Below are 16769 nucleotides of genomic sequence, written 5' to 3' on the forward strand. Positions count from 1 at the left end.
TGAAGGCGCAAAAATCCTGTTGAGCTTTAGTACATCACCAATTGGATCAGCGCAGGTGCACAGGTTCCCATGGGTGTGAATGCACAGATGACCACTCGAAGATCATCAGTTACAGGTAAGCTACCTGTTTTTACCTCTTTCCCCTTGCATTCTTTTATCTGCAAAAATCACCACCTTCCAAGCTGCTTTTACTCATGAACATAAGAGAAGCCATGCTGGATCAGGCCAACAGCCCATCCAGTCCAACATGTGTCACACAGTGGCCAAAACCCAGATGCCATCAGGAGGTCCACCAGTGGGGCCAGAACTCCAGACGCCCTCCCACTGTTGCTCCTCAAGCATCACGAATACAGAGCATCACTGCCCCAGACACAGTGCTCCATCTATACCTCGTGGCTAATAGCTACTGATGGACCTCTGCTCCATAAGTTTATCCAATCCCCTCTTGAAGCTGTCTATGCTTGTAGCCGCCACCACTGCCTGCGGCAGACCATCACTTTCTGTGGCATTGGGGGGGGGGGCAACTTCTGGTAAGAAAATGGCTTGTGCCATTGTCCTGCCAGAAGTTGCTTTCCCTCTTTCCCCTCAGCAGGCTGCCCCTTTCCTCATTGCTGTAATCAATCTTTTTTTAAAGTCAGGAAAGTATTCATGGAATCACATAAGATGTCTAGTTCTTCTGTAACAAATTAGAAGGTCATCATATATAGTAGCATTTACCCAGGAGGGGAATCGATGCAGTGGAGGAGTAGGAGGTTTACTGCTAGTAGTTTTCTTTGTATCACCAGAGTCCAAGGCTTCTGCACACTGAGTATCACAGGTATCATAAGTAAATAATTCATCATTGCAGCTAATATCCATTTTTTCTAAAACATCTGGACCTTCCCCATCCACCTGATCTATGTCTGTTTCCTGAGGCTTAAGAGGACGTATCATGCTTATAGCATTTCTGTTTCTGCCAAACATTTTGTCTGAACACAGAGAAGGTTGACTAAAATGTTTTTTTGCCAACGCTGCGCTTATTGTAAAGACACTGGGAGTTCTCAACTTTGGTGGTGGTAGATTAGATGGAGAATTCAACTGTTTACTAGACTGAGAGCCTGCTGCCAGAATCAGTGCTGGATGCTTTGGTGCTAGAGCAGGAGTTAAGATTGGACTTGGAGTATTTGCCTCACTAGAGGATGAAGAATAATCTAGCCTTTGGGACTGAAATCTCTTATTCAGCTCATCCGAAAAACTATCGTGGACTTTCTTTTCACCGAAGGATTCCAAGTTGCTCTTCCCAATTAGATTATTCTGGTTTTTCCATGGGCACCCTTGTTGCCATGAATATAGTTTTTTTTGTTTGTTGCCCTGAGCTCCAAAGCTCTCTTCTTCCAATAAAGAACTGCTGTCATCTGATGCTGTCAAATACATTTCACTTCCAATTCGACTGTAGCCTGTTCCTTCTTCAGATGTGTGACTTGAAAGGGTAGATACACACCTGGATTTCGGTCTTCCTTTACATCCTTCCTCCTCATCAGAACTCCAGTCACTTACTGTAATGCAAGAGTTTTTGGATATACTGCTATCATGATCTTTTGACTTTACTGTTTGTCTTTGTTCAGAGCCAAAAGAGTTTTGTTGCTGCAGTGGTGTCAAGCTTCTGTTATTCCCATATAGCTGACCAGCAAGGGATGTTTCCTGAATTTCTTTCTCTGGAAAGGCAAGAGATAATATGCTTGGAAAGTTATTATAAATGAGGGCAGCACAATATAACTTGTAATCAAAATGTACAAGTAATACTAATTTAAAACTCATTTATAATGTTCTAATTTCAGGAAACAGCAACATATGTGAGAGGCACATCAGATTTATTAAGATGCTGGCACCTTCATCTAAGAGGTGTAACTTTTGATGCAAATACACAAAACATCATAAGAACATAAGAAGAGCCCTGCTCAGTCAGACCAGCAGTTCATCTAGTATATGATCCTGTCTCACACTCAGTGGCCAACCAGTTACTCTGGAGAGCCAAGCGCAGCACATAGACACCAAGATATTCTCCTGATGTTACCTCCTGGAACTGGATTTCAGAGGCTTACTACCTCTGAGTGTAGAGGTTCAATTTAGTCACAGTGGCTAGTAGCCAATGACAGACTTCTCCATGAATCTATCTAAATCCCTGTATATAGCTTTCTATGCCCATGGCTATCACTACATCCTCTAGCAATGAATTCCAAATTTTAATCACTCATTGAGTAAAGGAGTGTTTTGTTTTGTTGGTACTAAATCTACCGCCCATCGGCTTCATTGGATGCCCTTGAGTTCTTGTATTTTGGGAGAAGGAGAAAAAGTTATCTCTGTCCACTCTCCCTATCCTATGCATAATTTTATAAACTACTATCATGACAGATAGTAGAAGGTATCATGGTAGAGTTTAGACCTCATTAGCATAAATCTTCTTCTGGGACAGTTTCTTTAGTCATGAAGGAGGAAAAGAGAACAATCAAAAGGCAGACATATACCCTCTTCTGAAAGTTCAGCTTACTTAGTTTTAGTTTGTAGCTTGGAGAAGCTATTTTATTCTTTTTCCTACATAAGGGTGCAATGCATTGCAACTCTGCATCCAATCCTATGAACTCCTGTGCAGCAGTTCATTCAGAACAGGCTGTAAGACAGGCTGCATTCATAAATATATTTATGCTAAGCAATATGCTAAGCAAACTATAGAAAGTAATGGACTTCCAAGTAAATGAGTTATAGCAAAACAGAAGTGTAATAGAAACTCTTCTTAACTTGGCATTTAAGCTACAAAACAGTAGGGTCAGAATACTTTGACTTGAGCAAATTAACAATTCATGTCTAAATATCTGACCAGCATACCTGTCTACAAACACAGACCAGACTCCCTGCAATATTGGCGTAGTGCAGTCGTATAGCAGTCGATATTTTATACTATTCTAAACCGTGATTTGTTGTCACAGAAATTTATGGGATCACAACTAAAAGCAAGAAAACAATACTGATTCAAATCCAAGGACACATGGAATTCTCTTAGCCCCAATATGGTATTTAAACTGCAGAAAGAGACATTTTTACACAAATTTACCAGCATTAGAGAAAAGAAGGAGGGAAGAAGAAACAAGCACTGCAACAGAACACTTCTTTTCAAGGCACATACTATGGTAAATTAATGCACATTTGTGTATTATTTCTTAAGTGTCCTTTATAAAAGTTATGGGTTTTTTGTTTTTGAAAGGACCACTGAATCAAATTTTAGCTTAACATTAAGATAAGAAACAAGCAGCTTTAACTTTTAACAGATTAGCTTGTTTACAGGCAGGGATAATCCTCACATTTCCATTTTTTTATCAATAAGGAAAATTAAGTAGTGTATAATAAAAGAGGACACTGGCATTTTATTATTGTTCTAGGTTCTAAAAATGCCTGTTTTTTAAAGACTTGAGATCAAGAGTTACCAGTCTCCCAGATGTAATTAAATATAAGTCATTGGCAGTGGTTAAGAAATGGTCCTTAACCAGTTAGCTAAGACACTGAACTTCAGACTTTAATTTTTAGAAGAAGAAGAAGAGAAGAGATTGGATTTATACCCCGCCCTTCACTTGGAGTCTCAGAGCGGCTTACAAACTCCTCTCCCTTCCCCTCCCCACAACAGACACCCTGTGAGGTGGGTGGGGCTGAGAGAACTCTTAACACAAACTGCTCTTTTTCAAGGACAGCTGTGCCAGAGCTTGTGACTGACCCAAGGTCACATCAGCAGGTGCAAGTGGAGGAGTGGGGAATCAAACCCGGTTCTCCCAGATTAGAATCCGCGCACTTAACCACTACACCAGACTGGCTTTTACCCTTGTGCAAATACACCTGGACATTAAAATTAAAACTAGAGCAAAAGCCCTTACAACTGAATTAATTGCAAAAATACCAGTTTATGTGCTTCATAGATTGCATGAGAGCAAAGTAAAAGTGGAAGCTGCAGTGGGAATTTCTTCCACATAAATCTGTGTAGGGTCGAGTTGCAGGTCATTCAGATTTTTTTCAAAATACCTAGCGTGCCCATGCCTTCACTAAGTTCAGCTTGCTTTGATGAAGAGCTGCTTATATCTTCAGGCTTAGTGACTTGTTGAGGACTTCTTGCTCTGTTTAAAAAGCATCCAAAAGTCAGGCTGCTCAGTCTTTGGCCCTCTCCAGGCTTTTGTGTTGAAGGAACAGATTTCTTTCCCTGAAGATCTGGGTAAATACAATTCAGAAAAAGAGGCTTAATGTTTTCTGATATTACATACCAAACAGATTGTTTATTTTTAAAATTCTTGTAAGAACAAGTCCTTTGATATTAGGTACCAAAGTTATTTGAAATCCTTCCTATGATTCAGTCAAAAATCGAATCTTTCTGTTTGTTCCAGAAACATGAATCTTTTAGGGAAAGTGAACCTATATAAGAAAGAGAACAAAGTTTAAGTCCAGTGGCACCTTTAAGACCAACAAGGTTTAATTCTGGGAATAATTCTGGTCTTAAAGGTGACACTGGACTCAAACTTTGTTCTATTGTTTCATATCAACACAGCTACCTACCTGTAACTATATAAGAAAGAATACATAAGATTTATTTATATGTAACACAGACAGCAGAACGCACAGGAAAGACAGAATCATTCTGTAAGTCTTTCGTTTAATACAGCTGTTTATTTATCAATAAATCCAAACATATATTTATTAAAATTATCTGCTGCTAAAGCATCGAAGGACTTCCAAAGAATATCACAATATATAAAACATCACACAAAACCAAACTAGACAAGCTATAGAGTTCAGCATACCTACCAGTGCAGCAATCTATAGAGAAAGTAGGAAGTGAACAGCTAGGGGGAAAAAACATTTGGAGCCTTCTTATCCCTGCTAATAGAGGACATGAATGAAATAGTGCAGATATAGATCATAAGCAGACATCTTGGGTTCTGCACCTGGGTCCCTTTAACACAAATGCAGGAGTGGGAGACAATGTCAAGGGAAAATTAGAGAGAGACACAACTTTTCACTTGCCTGCTGATTCGTCCTTACAAGAGCATAGCCACCACCATCACTACACACACACTATCTTGTCTAATGCATGTCTGGAAGTAGACATTTGCAGAAATAATATTTAGTTATGCCCAAAGTTTACCGGGTCCTGACCTGGATTGCCCAGCACAACTCAATCTCCTCAGATCTCAGAAGCTAAGCAGCATTAGCCCTGGTTAGTATTTGGATGGGAGACCACCAAAGAATACCAGGGTTGCTACGCAGAGGCAGGGAATGACAAACCACCTCTGAATGTCTCTTGCCTTGAAAACCCTACAGGGTCGCCATAAATTGCAACCTGACAGCAAACAAAACAAAACAAAAGTTTAATGGAATTGTAATCCCTGTATGCAAGATGTACTGCACTTAACAAGGAATACCAGTCCACTCTAGCACAACACAAAATCCCGTGTTTGCTTTGCATGCCTTAATATTCTCATTTGTAGCTCAGGTTATGTAGAGTTCAAGTGAGAAAGCATTCCAAGCAGTTCTACTTAGTACCCTACTCAAGTCCACTCAATGGGCCTTACTCCCAGAAAAGTGTCGCACTGTTACTAACCTTGTCAATACTAAGGCTGCGGTCACACACACTAAATAATCCACTTTCAACCCAGTTTCAGTGCACTTTCCAACTGGATTTTACTGTGTGAACTGGCAAAATCCAGTTGGAAAGTGCACTGAAAGTGGATTATTTCATGTGTGTGACCGCAGCCAAAGAAACTCTTAACTTATAACAGACTGTATGACTACTTATGTAAGTGAAATTGGGATTCTCTTCTAAAGAAATAGCAACACAGAATAAAATTTTCGGAGTATCTGTACTACTTACCTTGCAATTTAGTCTGTAACATCCTAATTTCTTCAGTTTGATTTTGATTGATCATGCGAAGGTTGTGATTCTCAACTTCTAGCTGAAAACACATATGCATAAGCCCCCACTGAGTGAAACATTTAAAATGTAGTATCTAAAATAATGTTGCAATTTTATTTCAGCGCATACATGATATAAGAATGAAACAGTATTTCAAACTATACTTGTTGTTAATTTTTGTTATGACTGAGAACAACATGAGTTAAATGTCTCTTAGAACACCAGGTGCTGAACTCAATAAATTTCAGTGCTAATTCATCTTCAATTAAAAAGGGAAATTTTGCTTGCCTGTGCAGTCCCAACTCCTCTTGGTTACAGGCACAGCAGGATACTAATGGGAAGACCACCTAGCTTTCTGGAACTGTAAGATTCTCAACTCTGTAAATGTATTTACATGATGCTATGCTGGAACAAAACATTTGGGGCACAGGACAGAAAGAACCCTAATCTCCAAAATCTCAGAGTTAATCTGCATGGGCTAGAAATAGAAAGGTAGGGTGAAAATATTTCCAGTATTTTTCTATGGATTTTTTCCTATTTCTAATGATTTATTGTTTCATAAAATAAATAGCGAATACTAAGTCAGGTTACTCAACACAGGGCTTCATGAGAAGAAAACTGTTTATTGGTAAAACCAGAACTGAAGACACGTGTACAGCTTGTGTCAGGAATGGCCGACAATACTAGGGCCGCTGACTTATACTAGAGTCAAACATTCTCCCTGGGAAGCAGAAGCCAGTGGATACATTTTGCGCACATGGGCAAAGCAATCAGGCAAAGCAAAAGCCGTTAGATTTCCCAGCCGAATAATACTGCAGCTGGAACATCTACAAGGTCAAGCATAAGATAACATACAGTTGGTGAGCCAGGGACAGCTGAGAAAGAAAACGGGAGGGCACCCCTCCACATTCCAGACCCATGACAGGGCTACCTAACAGCACCAAACGCCATTGTGGGCATTGTTGAAAGGTGGGAGACAAATATTTTAAATAAATAAAAAGAAGGCCCCTACCAACAGCGCCAAGCTGTTTCATCACTAACAAGGCTGGGTGAAAAATACTTTCAAGTTCTTAGTATGACTTTGAAATACTTTCATAGCCGTCCTACATGTACTATTGAAAGGGGAAACTGTGCCCTTAAAACTACAGAAGCAACAAACCCTGGGGCTGTGGGGTTGTAGCTCAGTGTTAGTGCTCCTGTTTTGTATGCAAAACGTTCCAATCTGTAGTCCCAGCAACTTCAGCTAAAAGTATCCCATAGCAAGTGATGTGATCTATAGCTACTTGAGATTCTGGTGAAATGCTTCCCATCAGAGTAAATACTCACCTTGACAGACTGATGTAAGATTCAGAATAAAACAGCTTCAGGTGTTTAACCACTCTGCTAATGACTGAGCAGTGCTGCCTTGTAATGTGTACTCCATTAAGTAATTTGGAAGTGGTGCATTTTGGCACACACTTCTCTTCAAAAGTGGACTTAAAGAAAACCAAAGCCTCTTAGATAGTATTTTTTGTCAGGTCCCATGAAGGAAAGTTAGGAAGTGACTGAAGGTTATGCCCCCAATTAAGAGTGAACATATGTGAGGAAGACATGGAAAATGCTTTCCCCTCCTTCTCTGGGTTCCAAGATGGCAGCAACAGCTGACATTACCATCCTGAGGTAAGTTCTTAATGATATCCAACACTGACATCCATTTTACTTACATCTTCAAATCAATCTCCAATCTTGATCATGAGTGGGAGAAGCTGATTCCAGTATGTTTCTGAACTGGCAAAAGCACAGTATTTGGCAAGCTCAGCTATGAGCTTCAATAAAATCCTGTAACCTGATAGCTAGGTAGACAGCGTTGGTCTGAAAAACTGGGTAGCCACTCCCTAGGATATTCTAATAACTTGCTCTGGCCTAGAGCCAAATAAAGGTGAGATGATTGTATTATCTATTTAAATAACTTCTTCAACATCACCTCATAACCTTTTTGATTTCAATATAATTGGGAATATGTTTTCAAAGCATAAGCTCCCTGTCAGAGTAAATACCAACCTTGATAGACCAAAGTTATAACTGATCTTGAAAAACCAAAGCTATGATTTGGTATAAAGCAAAATATATCTTGAAAGATTAACAAATGCATAACCAAATAAAAGATTAAAAGAACTGAAATGTAACACTGCTTTTTGAATCTTCAAGATACATATATTACCATCTTTTTCTTCTTTTTTCTAGTCCTAGGCTATTTACAGTGCCACCTTAAGATGACTAACACCCTTCTAAGCCCTATGACTTCAAGGGACTTAGAAGGACACAACTCTGCTTAGGATTCCATTATTCTTCACCTCACTTTCCTAGATAACTCAGAACAAAGAACTTGCCTTATCATCACATAAAAGTTGTACAAAACTACAAATAACCACATATCTAGTTACCTATGGTAAGTAACAATCACCTCCAGGTAATCAGACAAAGAAGCTTCAGTTAACAGGTAGTCAGTTCTTTTTATCAGGGTATGCCTCAAATAACTACATACTGACACGGTAAACAACAGTAGTTTTGGGGGGCTTACATATACAGTCTACAAGGCACCACCCATGGGGATAAGCCACTCATTATAACCCTGTGGAATCTTGTACGTGTGATGTATTAGGGGAGAGAAAACGGCCACTAGGGTCCCTCCCCATGTTGGAAAGCATATTCCCTACCATTAAAGAGAACTTTAAAACTAGCCCTACTTACAGGGAAAACAGAATGCCAAACAAGTCCAGGAGAGCCTCACGGCCTTTCTTACTAAAATCTGTCAGGTTTTCACCAGTGACTATATAACATGGAAACACTGCTGTGTGCTAAAGGAACATTTCCTTTGTAGAGGTTCTTACCTGTGCATGCTTTTGAGTTGTCAATTTCTTTAGAATTATAATGCATTATTCTGAAGAAAACCTTACTCAAGTACGTCTGCTGGGCTACCAAAGAAGTTACTACCTAAGTATTTAATTTACTGTCTATTTTCATTTCAGCTGTTTCAACAATTTCAAGTGGTCATGAATTTTCTACACATTTTACGCACAGCCAAGACTCACCTCATGGAGCTTCACAGTCACCCATTCTTTTATCTTAGCTGCTTTTTCTTCTATAATTTTGGCCTCTTGTATTCTTATTTGCTTCTGGAGCAAGAAGACAAACCTTTAGCAAGAAGACAACGCTTCTGGAGCAAGAAGACAAACCTTTAGACACTCACTCACATCCCAGTTACACTTATAGAAGAAGGGAAACAATGTGAGGTTCATACTGGCACTAGCAGCTCTGAACACATTAATGGCTTCCAGTCATTCCCAATGATACAATTTCTCCTGCAAAGCATTTGTGTGGGAAGGCCAGGGGGGAAAAAAATCCCACCACAGTCATGGCTGCTTTGCAGTGCCAGTACCATGTTTGGGTTTAAATGCAGGTACTGAAGATACACAAGGTAATGTTGAGAGCCATGTATGATCCTAGGAGCAAGTTTTTTACTGCTTAAGTCCTTCCGTCAAACTTCTACTCAGGGAATAAGCAACACACAATTTAAAAGGAAATGAAAAGTCTGCTTCCTGCAACAATGAAAAAACATCAGGCCTCAAACAACTATTAAAGAATTCATCTCAAAACCCACCCCGAGCAAAATAGTCATCTGTGATTACCTTGTGATGAAGAGTCTTTCTGCTGTCATGTTAAGTGGGACACATCTCCTTAAAATGGGATTGGGAAAAAGTGGGAAACCATAATTTCCCAGGAGACATTAAAACTTGGCAATCAAGGGCCTGGCAGCATTCCCCTGTGGCTCTGGCAGGCAGCTGACATGCAGGGAGAAGAAAGTTACATGACCCACTCTCCCTCTGGATCTAAGGCCCAACCAAAGTTAATGAATAAATGAGAAGAGCAATCTGAATGGTGGACCCCTACAAGCTATCACCCTATTAATCACACATATGAACTACTATCATTATATTATCTGAATTTTTTCAGCAAGGATTTCACAGAGGTAAAAGTCAGACAAGTCTTTCCCTTCCTTGATCCCTTATATATCTATTGTGCTTACAAATGTGGGTAACAAATAACTAGCAACATTATAATTTCTAACCTGCTCTCCAAGCTGTTGCTCCAAATTCTGAATAATGTCATCTTTCTCCTGCACCAGAGTCTCCAGGTCTTGGCAACTCTTATACAACCTTATCTCCGATTCACTAGTTTGGATATTAGCAGCTTTTAACTTCTCCTCCATAATCTGCACCTAGACACAAAACAGATTTTTATATACAGACTATATTTTACAACATGCAAACAACAATGACAGCAAACATTTCAAAGATAATTAATTTGAAACCAACCATGTTCTTAGCTAAACAGCAAATAAAACAAAGATTTAAACTTGATGGGCTATACAATGTAACTAGTACCAAACTGATCAAAACACTAACCACAAATTCCTGCATGTCTCCGTTTCAACAACCAGTGACAATGCTGGCATGTTCACTTATATTCAGCCATCTGCTGTTTATTTACATGCCCATCTTGAAAAGCAGCAATTGCTGCTGGGGGAGCAGAAGAACTTGTGTGAGCTTGTGCAGCCCTGCCAACATTAAAAAAAATGAAAGAAAAGGGAAGATGTGCTCTATTTACATAGCATGATTTGGCCACTGTGGTCCATGCTCTGATTACATTCAGTTTAGATTACTATAATATGCTTTACATGGGGCTGCCTTTGAAAGTGGTCTGGAAGCTTCAGCTGGTCCAAAATGCAGCAGCCAGGTTATTGTCAGGGTCTGGTTACAGGGATCATATCACCTCATATTGAGGAGGAGGAGGAGATTGGATTTATATCCCGCCCTTCACTACCCAAAGGTGTCTCAGAGCAGCTTACAAACTCCTTCCCCTTCCCCTCCCCACAACAGACACCCTGTGAGGTAGGTGGGGCTGGAGAGAACTCTTGACAGAAACTGCTCTTTTTCAAGAACAGCTGTGCCAGAGTTATGGCTTGCCCAAGGTCATCCAGCCAGGTGCAAGTGGAGGAGTGGGGAATCAAACCCAGTTCTCCCAGATTAGAGTCCGTGCACTTAACCACTACACCAAACTGGCTCTTGAAAGATTGCATTGGCTGCTCATCTGTTTCCGGGCACAATCCAAAGGGTCAGTTCTTGCTTATAATGACTTGAGACCAAAGTACTTGAATAACAGCCTCCATCTGTACTGTCCAGCTGTCCAGTTAAGCTAATCTTTTGAAGTTATGCCCTGTCTTCAGAGATTTCTCAGTGGTGGTGCCTCACCTTTGGAATGCCTTCCTATACGAGTCTCACCTGGCACCTACCTTCTTTTCTTTTAGGTGCCAAGGTAAAAGATTCCTTTTTACCCAATCTTTCGATCAAAGCTTCTTTATCTTTTAAATGTTTTAGGATCTGCTTTTGGTCTGAGGATGATTTTATTTACATCATGAGACTCTTTGTGTATTTTGTGCTGTTGTTATGCCCTGGCTTGTGTTAATGGCAATGCGGCCTGCTTTCTAATGGTTGTGTGTTAATGAATAGTCTCCTGAAGTCACATGCTGGGAAGCTTCTTTTTATGCATCCTTCTTGTTTTTCATTCTTGTGTGTATAACTTGAAATAAGAATGAAACAAAATCCATCTGAATGGGCCTATCATAAGCTTCAAAAGGGTACTATATTTTGAATTAAAATTCAAGAAGTACACAAAATAAGTTGTGATTGTTTTAAAAATTACACAGTCAACGAAAGGTTTATACATATAGCACCAAGCCAAAGTTTGGCATTTTGACAATGTAACATTTGAACAGAATTACAGAGTTGTAAACAATGGAGGAACTCAGAGAAGTTTGCAATAATAAATGGAAATCTAATATATCAACACATTTAATTCTCAACACAACCAAATCTGCAGATACTTAAATCTAGAGGTGGGAGCCAGGGACATCTTTCTACAAGCCTGAGAAAAGCCCCAAATCTGCAGAAAAATCTGAAATATAAATTTTAAAAATATACTGGGCGGTTAACCTTCCCGAAATAAAAGAAGAAGCACCTGTAGCTTTAAGAAACAAATGGCCTCTGAGGCCACTGCTGGGCAACAGTCTTCAACCCTTCATTTCTGTCAGTAAAAGGCCCTTTCCAGCACTGCTTTGGCCTTCGAGGGCTCAACAGGGCCAGGCTCAGCAGTAATCATTGGGTGACTTGCAGCCACCCAACTTGCACGACTCACTCAGGCCTGGCTGTTTGCTAGGGGGAGCGGTGGCACAGTGAGTATATCCCACTGTCTTAACATCCGAACTGTGTTAGTTCGAGCCCCACGCTGGTGTGAGCAGCCAGCCTGTTGTCCCCAGCTCATCGTCCACCCAGCGATTCGAAAGCTTCGGCGAGTAGATAAAATGGGAACCACTCCTTAGAGAGGGTGGGCACACCAATCTCCCTTGCGGGAGGGTGTTAGCTGACGGTCGGGACTTCCTGGTCAAGGTCGGAAAAAGGCGAAAGAACTTTTCGGCTACAAAAAATCCCTGCAGTGGATGTCTCCGGCAAGGCGGTGGCAGTGTGGCGATGTGACATACGGGACCTGAAGCCTGGTTGGCAAGCAGCCATTCGGAAAATGACTGAGCCAAGTCAGAGGACGTTTACACCGTGCAGTGACAGTGTGTGCAATTAAAAATGAATATATGTTGTCCTCCCTATCCCCAATGAACATTGTTAGTCCCCTGTCTAATGTGTAACTGTACATCTTTTTGAGCCCACTGGGGAAAGCGATTAATAAATTGAAAGTATTATTATTACTGTTCACCCCACAAAAGCCACTGCTGTGTAGTTCTTAGTGTTTCATAATAGGATCTGGGAGAGACAGGTTCAAATCACCAATGCTGTGGAAGTAGGGTTGCCAGGTCCATCTTCGTCCCCGGCAGGAGACTTTGGGGGGTGTTTCCAGAGGGGATAGGGTGTCCCCAACGTGGTGATGTCACATTGGGGATGTCCCGGCTCCAAGCCCTGCCCCCGAGGGGACAGTCCCGCCGGCTGCATGCACTTAAAGGGGTCCCGCCAAACCAGGGGGTCTGGCAACCCTATGTGAAAGCTTGCTGGGCCCTGAGCCAGTTACACCCACTCAGCCTAACTTACCTCACAAGGTTGCTGTGAGAATAAAAGGGAAGACAGAAGAATGATGTAAGCTGCTTTGGGTGTTCATTGTGGAGAAAGGTGGGGGGAAATGAAGTAAATAAATAATAAATGTAGCTGAAGATAAAATGAAATCTAAATTTAAAAAAAAAATACTCTGAATTTTCTAATAGTTCTCACTGTAATCAAAGGCAGTGTTTTCATACTGAAATCTAAACAGTAACTTTGAACTAATGCCACCCTGATTTTTTTGCTCTTTTGCAAAAATGGGTTTTAACTGTGTAAGCTGTTATTTTGGAATGACATGAAACTGTCTGCAGTCCCCGCCTTCCCATATTTTATCATGTCGGTTAAAACTCATTATTCTCACAAACCATCTTTAGCCACACATAACTACTTATCACCAGGTGGGGCAGAATCCAGATTTTCATCCTACTGAAAGCAATGCAGTGTAGGTGGACAATGCATAGGTTTGGACGCTAGTATTTTCTGTCAAATACACCTAACTGGATTGGAGCCTGCCTATCTCTAACCCCGGCAAAGTAGTCCATAAGGAGTGATGTTAGTGTTGCCAACTCTGGGTTAGTAAGTTCTTGGAGATTTTAAGGATAGAGCCTGGGAAAGGTGGGGCTTGGGGAGGGACCTCAGTGGGGTATAATGCCACAGAGTCCACCTTCCAAAGCAGCCATTTTCTCCAGGGGAACTGATCACTTGTAATCCCAGGAGATCTATCATCACCTGGAGGTTGGCAACCCTAAGTGATCTGCTGTTAGGCAGAAGATCTCCAACTTCTGGCTTAGGCAAGTCTTAATGCCCCTCTATTCTCTCACAATCTTCCACTACTTCTGGTTTTCTTTTTCTTCATTTAATTTTTATTTCTTTTTCTCGGCTTCTATGAAACAGAGGCAGGAGTATGATTTTGTAATCCTCCTACTCAGGAAGTGTTTATTACTCCTACTTATCCCACTGTAGCTCAGAGGCTCCACCTTACTCGTGGGGTAGCCCCTACAGAGAGGTACCTTACTTCTGGCCTGAACCAGAGAGCCACAGAACTGGGCCAAAGAGAACACACTTCATCTGTGCTAAAGAGTTAGCCAAAGCTCAGCAAAGGGTTTCAGTCTAAGGTTGTACAAGGTGCCCTCGAGGGCAATCTCCAATCCCCACTCCACCCAGCAAAGGTATGCATATGAAATGACAGTGAGTTCCTCCACATAAAGTATCTTCATTTCCAAAGCTAATCAGTAGACGTTTGGTGAACCTTCTCTGTCTCCATACCCTCACGTTATCCCCTTTGTGTGATACCTATGCCTATGTGGAAATCTTTTATCTTAACACCTATCCTTCCTGTCCCCTTCCCTCAGGATACTGAGACAAACTGATCGAACATTAGATTCATTAACGATTCTTCCTGACACCTATCAGAGATCCATCTCCCTCTTTTGTCTAAGTGTTGGGACCCCTCCTGGGTGCGCCACCTTCCGTTGTCTTGCCTTCCTCCTTTTATAGGTTGCCAGAAGCCTCAGAATTAAGGTGTTGTGGGGTTGCGCCATCTCCACGAGCATACCCTGGCTGGCCACTCTGCAGCTTTGCACCCTTGCTCTCTTTCACTTGTGTCTGTGCTGCTGCCTCTGCCCCAGCCGGCTTCCTCTCTGGCTTCAGTGTCCCTCCTTTTATATCCCTCCCTGTGGGCCTTCTCCTCCCCCATCGGTTCCCATACTTATCCATCCCCTCTCCTTGCCTCCCCATAGGCTGTGCTGCCTCCAGCCTTATACCCTGCCCCTTGCTTCCAGACTCGCCCGCACGCCTCCACCGCCCTGACGGCTCCTCGCTGGCTCACAGCATCTTCTTCCTAGGTGGCGGCGAAGGTATGTTCCCCACCTCCATGTTTCCCCATGGCAGGCTCTCTCCTGTGGCATGGCCTGTCCCTCCTTCCCCACCTCCGCCCACTGGGGTTCTCTGCTGTCCAGCCCGTTCCTCCTTCCGGGCCAACTGTTTGGGGTGCCCTCAGGGCAATGTGCCTCTGGCTGCGACGGGCGGTTGGCAGCGACGACTCTCTCTTGGGTCTTCCTCGTTGGAGGGGTCGTCTGCTGTGGGCGGGCTCGGACCGGGACACTAAGCCTGGGAACCCATTCAACCTACCTTGGTAAGACCATCAACGGTCATCAAACCCATTCAGCCTACTCCAGTAAGGCCATCAATGGTCATTAATCCCATCAAGTTCTGGCCCAGGAGACTGTCCCTTGAATTCCTATAAAAATAGAGAGCAAGCGCCGCCTCACTTTGCACTCTGGGGGTGCCTACAATACAGTACTCCCCCAAAGACTCTACTTTGGGTCTCTTCTGTCTTAGCGTAAAACGATGGCCATTTGCACTTTCTTCCACATGGACATCTGCACATCTGAAAAGGTAGTATAATCCTATAGCTTCTCCTAAATATTTCTACCATCACCTCTTTATTTCTTATTTCTGGTTTGTGTGTACATTTTGATTGTTTAGCGTGGTTGTATGCAGGGATATTTTCTAATAAAACTACTAAATGCTCTTTAAATAGGGAGTCTTCATACTGAACTGGACCTTGGTATATAAAGGTGTGTGATCCCTTGTACTCTTCTGGCCTCCTCTGTGTCACAGCTAATTTCCCCCAATATCGAGACAGGTCACTTGTAGTAACACCATCCCACAGGCTAAATGCTCCCCTACTAAGGAAGAAAAGACATTTTCTATATACTTGTGTACTCTCTGTAATAGATACAGTGTGCATGTTTTTCCTTTCTCTCATATCAAGAGCTCAACAGTTAGCTACATATTTGTGAGATGGATTAGCAGATAACTCTGTACAGAAGCAAAAACACACACTTGATCTTAAGTTCACATTGACTTAAAAGTATAAGAAATATGTTGTACTAATTAGTCAATGAACATATTTACAAAGACGAACCACAATGAACATATTTACAAAGACCAACCACAGAGCTTGTCTAATTCTAGAAGGGAAAGAAAGGCCTTCAAATACTTTCTTCCTCTTTTGTATAAACATAGCTCATATTCCAGCATGAAGTAATGGATGAGCTAAACATGCCCAAAGAAAATAAAATGAAAACCCTTATTGTAGATAAAAGTCAAGGCTCAGTTATCTACAAATTGCTAGCATAACTCTGGCTAACACCAGGGGTCATTTCGTAGAAAAAGAGGTGCAGGAGCTCATTAGCATAACTCATTAGCATAACTTATTTGCATGTGCCACACACCCTGACATCACCGGAAGTGTGTCAGAAGGCAACACCCACCTCTCAGGATCCACTGGACTGTTTTGTTGGATTGCTAGCTGGGGGGGGGGGGACATACAGATCTGTCCTCGCAGAGGAGGGAGACCTTGTACCTGAATACAACTTGGTCTTAAAGGTGCTAATGGACTGTTTTGGACCAGGGGGGCTCTGCAACTAACCTGTCTGCTTCTTGCTCTGACTGAGGGCTGCTGGGAGCAGTGGGTGGGGCTTGTTGCATGTGCTCTCCTGGAGGAAATTACCCCTGGCTAACACTATGAAAGCATTATAAGCCAGGCATACCAAGATATATAGATGATGTTCACCATGTTTTTTTAAAAATACAGCTTCACCAGCTAAGCAAATATGGAAGGACTCTACAGGCTGCTAATAAATTTAATCCAAGAACTCAAAGCTTCTGCCCATATCTAATTTTTCTCACAAGATTTT

At 41.8% G+C, this 16769-nt stretch overlaps 1 protein-coding gene across 1 annotated transcript in view; it reads right to left on the reverse strand.

The window, feature by feature from the left end:
- Positions 1–16769, reverse strand: part of PLEKHH2 (pleckstrin homology, MyTH4 and FERM domain containing H2) — an 89459-nt gene that overhangs the window by 48718 nt on the left and 23972 nt on the right. The window contains exons 4-8 of the mRNA XM_015410160.1: positions 10035–10184; positions 8998–9081; positions 5885–5966; positions 4045–4227; positions 718–1694 (exon numbers count right to left, since the gene is read on the reverse strand). Coding sequence (XP_015265646.1) covers positions 718–1694; positions 4045–4227; positions 5885–5966; positions 8998–9081; positions 10035–10184 — 1476 coding nt within the window. The remainder of the gene's footprint in view (positions 1–717; positions 1695–4044; positions 4228–5884; positions 5967–8997; positions 9082–10034; positions 10185–16769) is intronic.

The sequence above is a fragment of the Gekko japonicus genome, unplaced genomic scaffold (genome assembly GCF_001447785.1).
Source record: "Gekko japonicus isolate JY-2015 unplaced genomic scaffold, Gekko_japonicus_V1.1 scaffold681, whole genome shotgun sequence".
NCBI classification, from domain to species: domain Eukaryota; kingdom Metazoa; phylum Chordata; class Lepidosauria; order Squamata; family Gekkonidae; genus Gekko; species Gekko japonicus.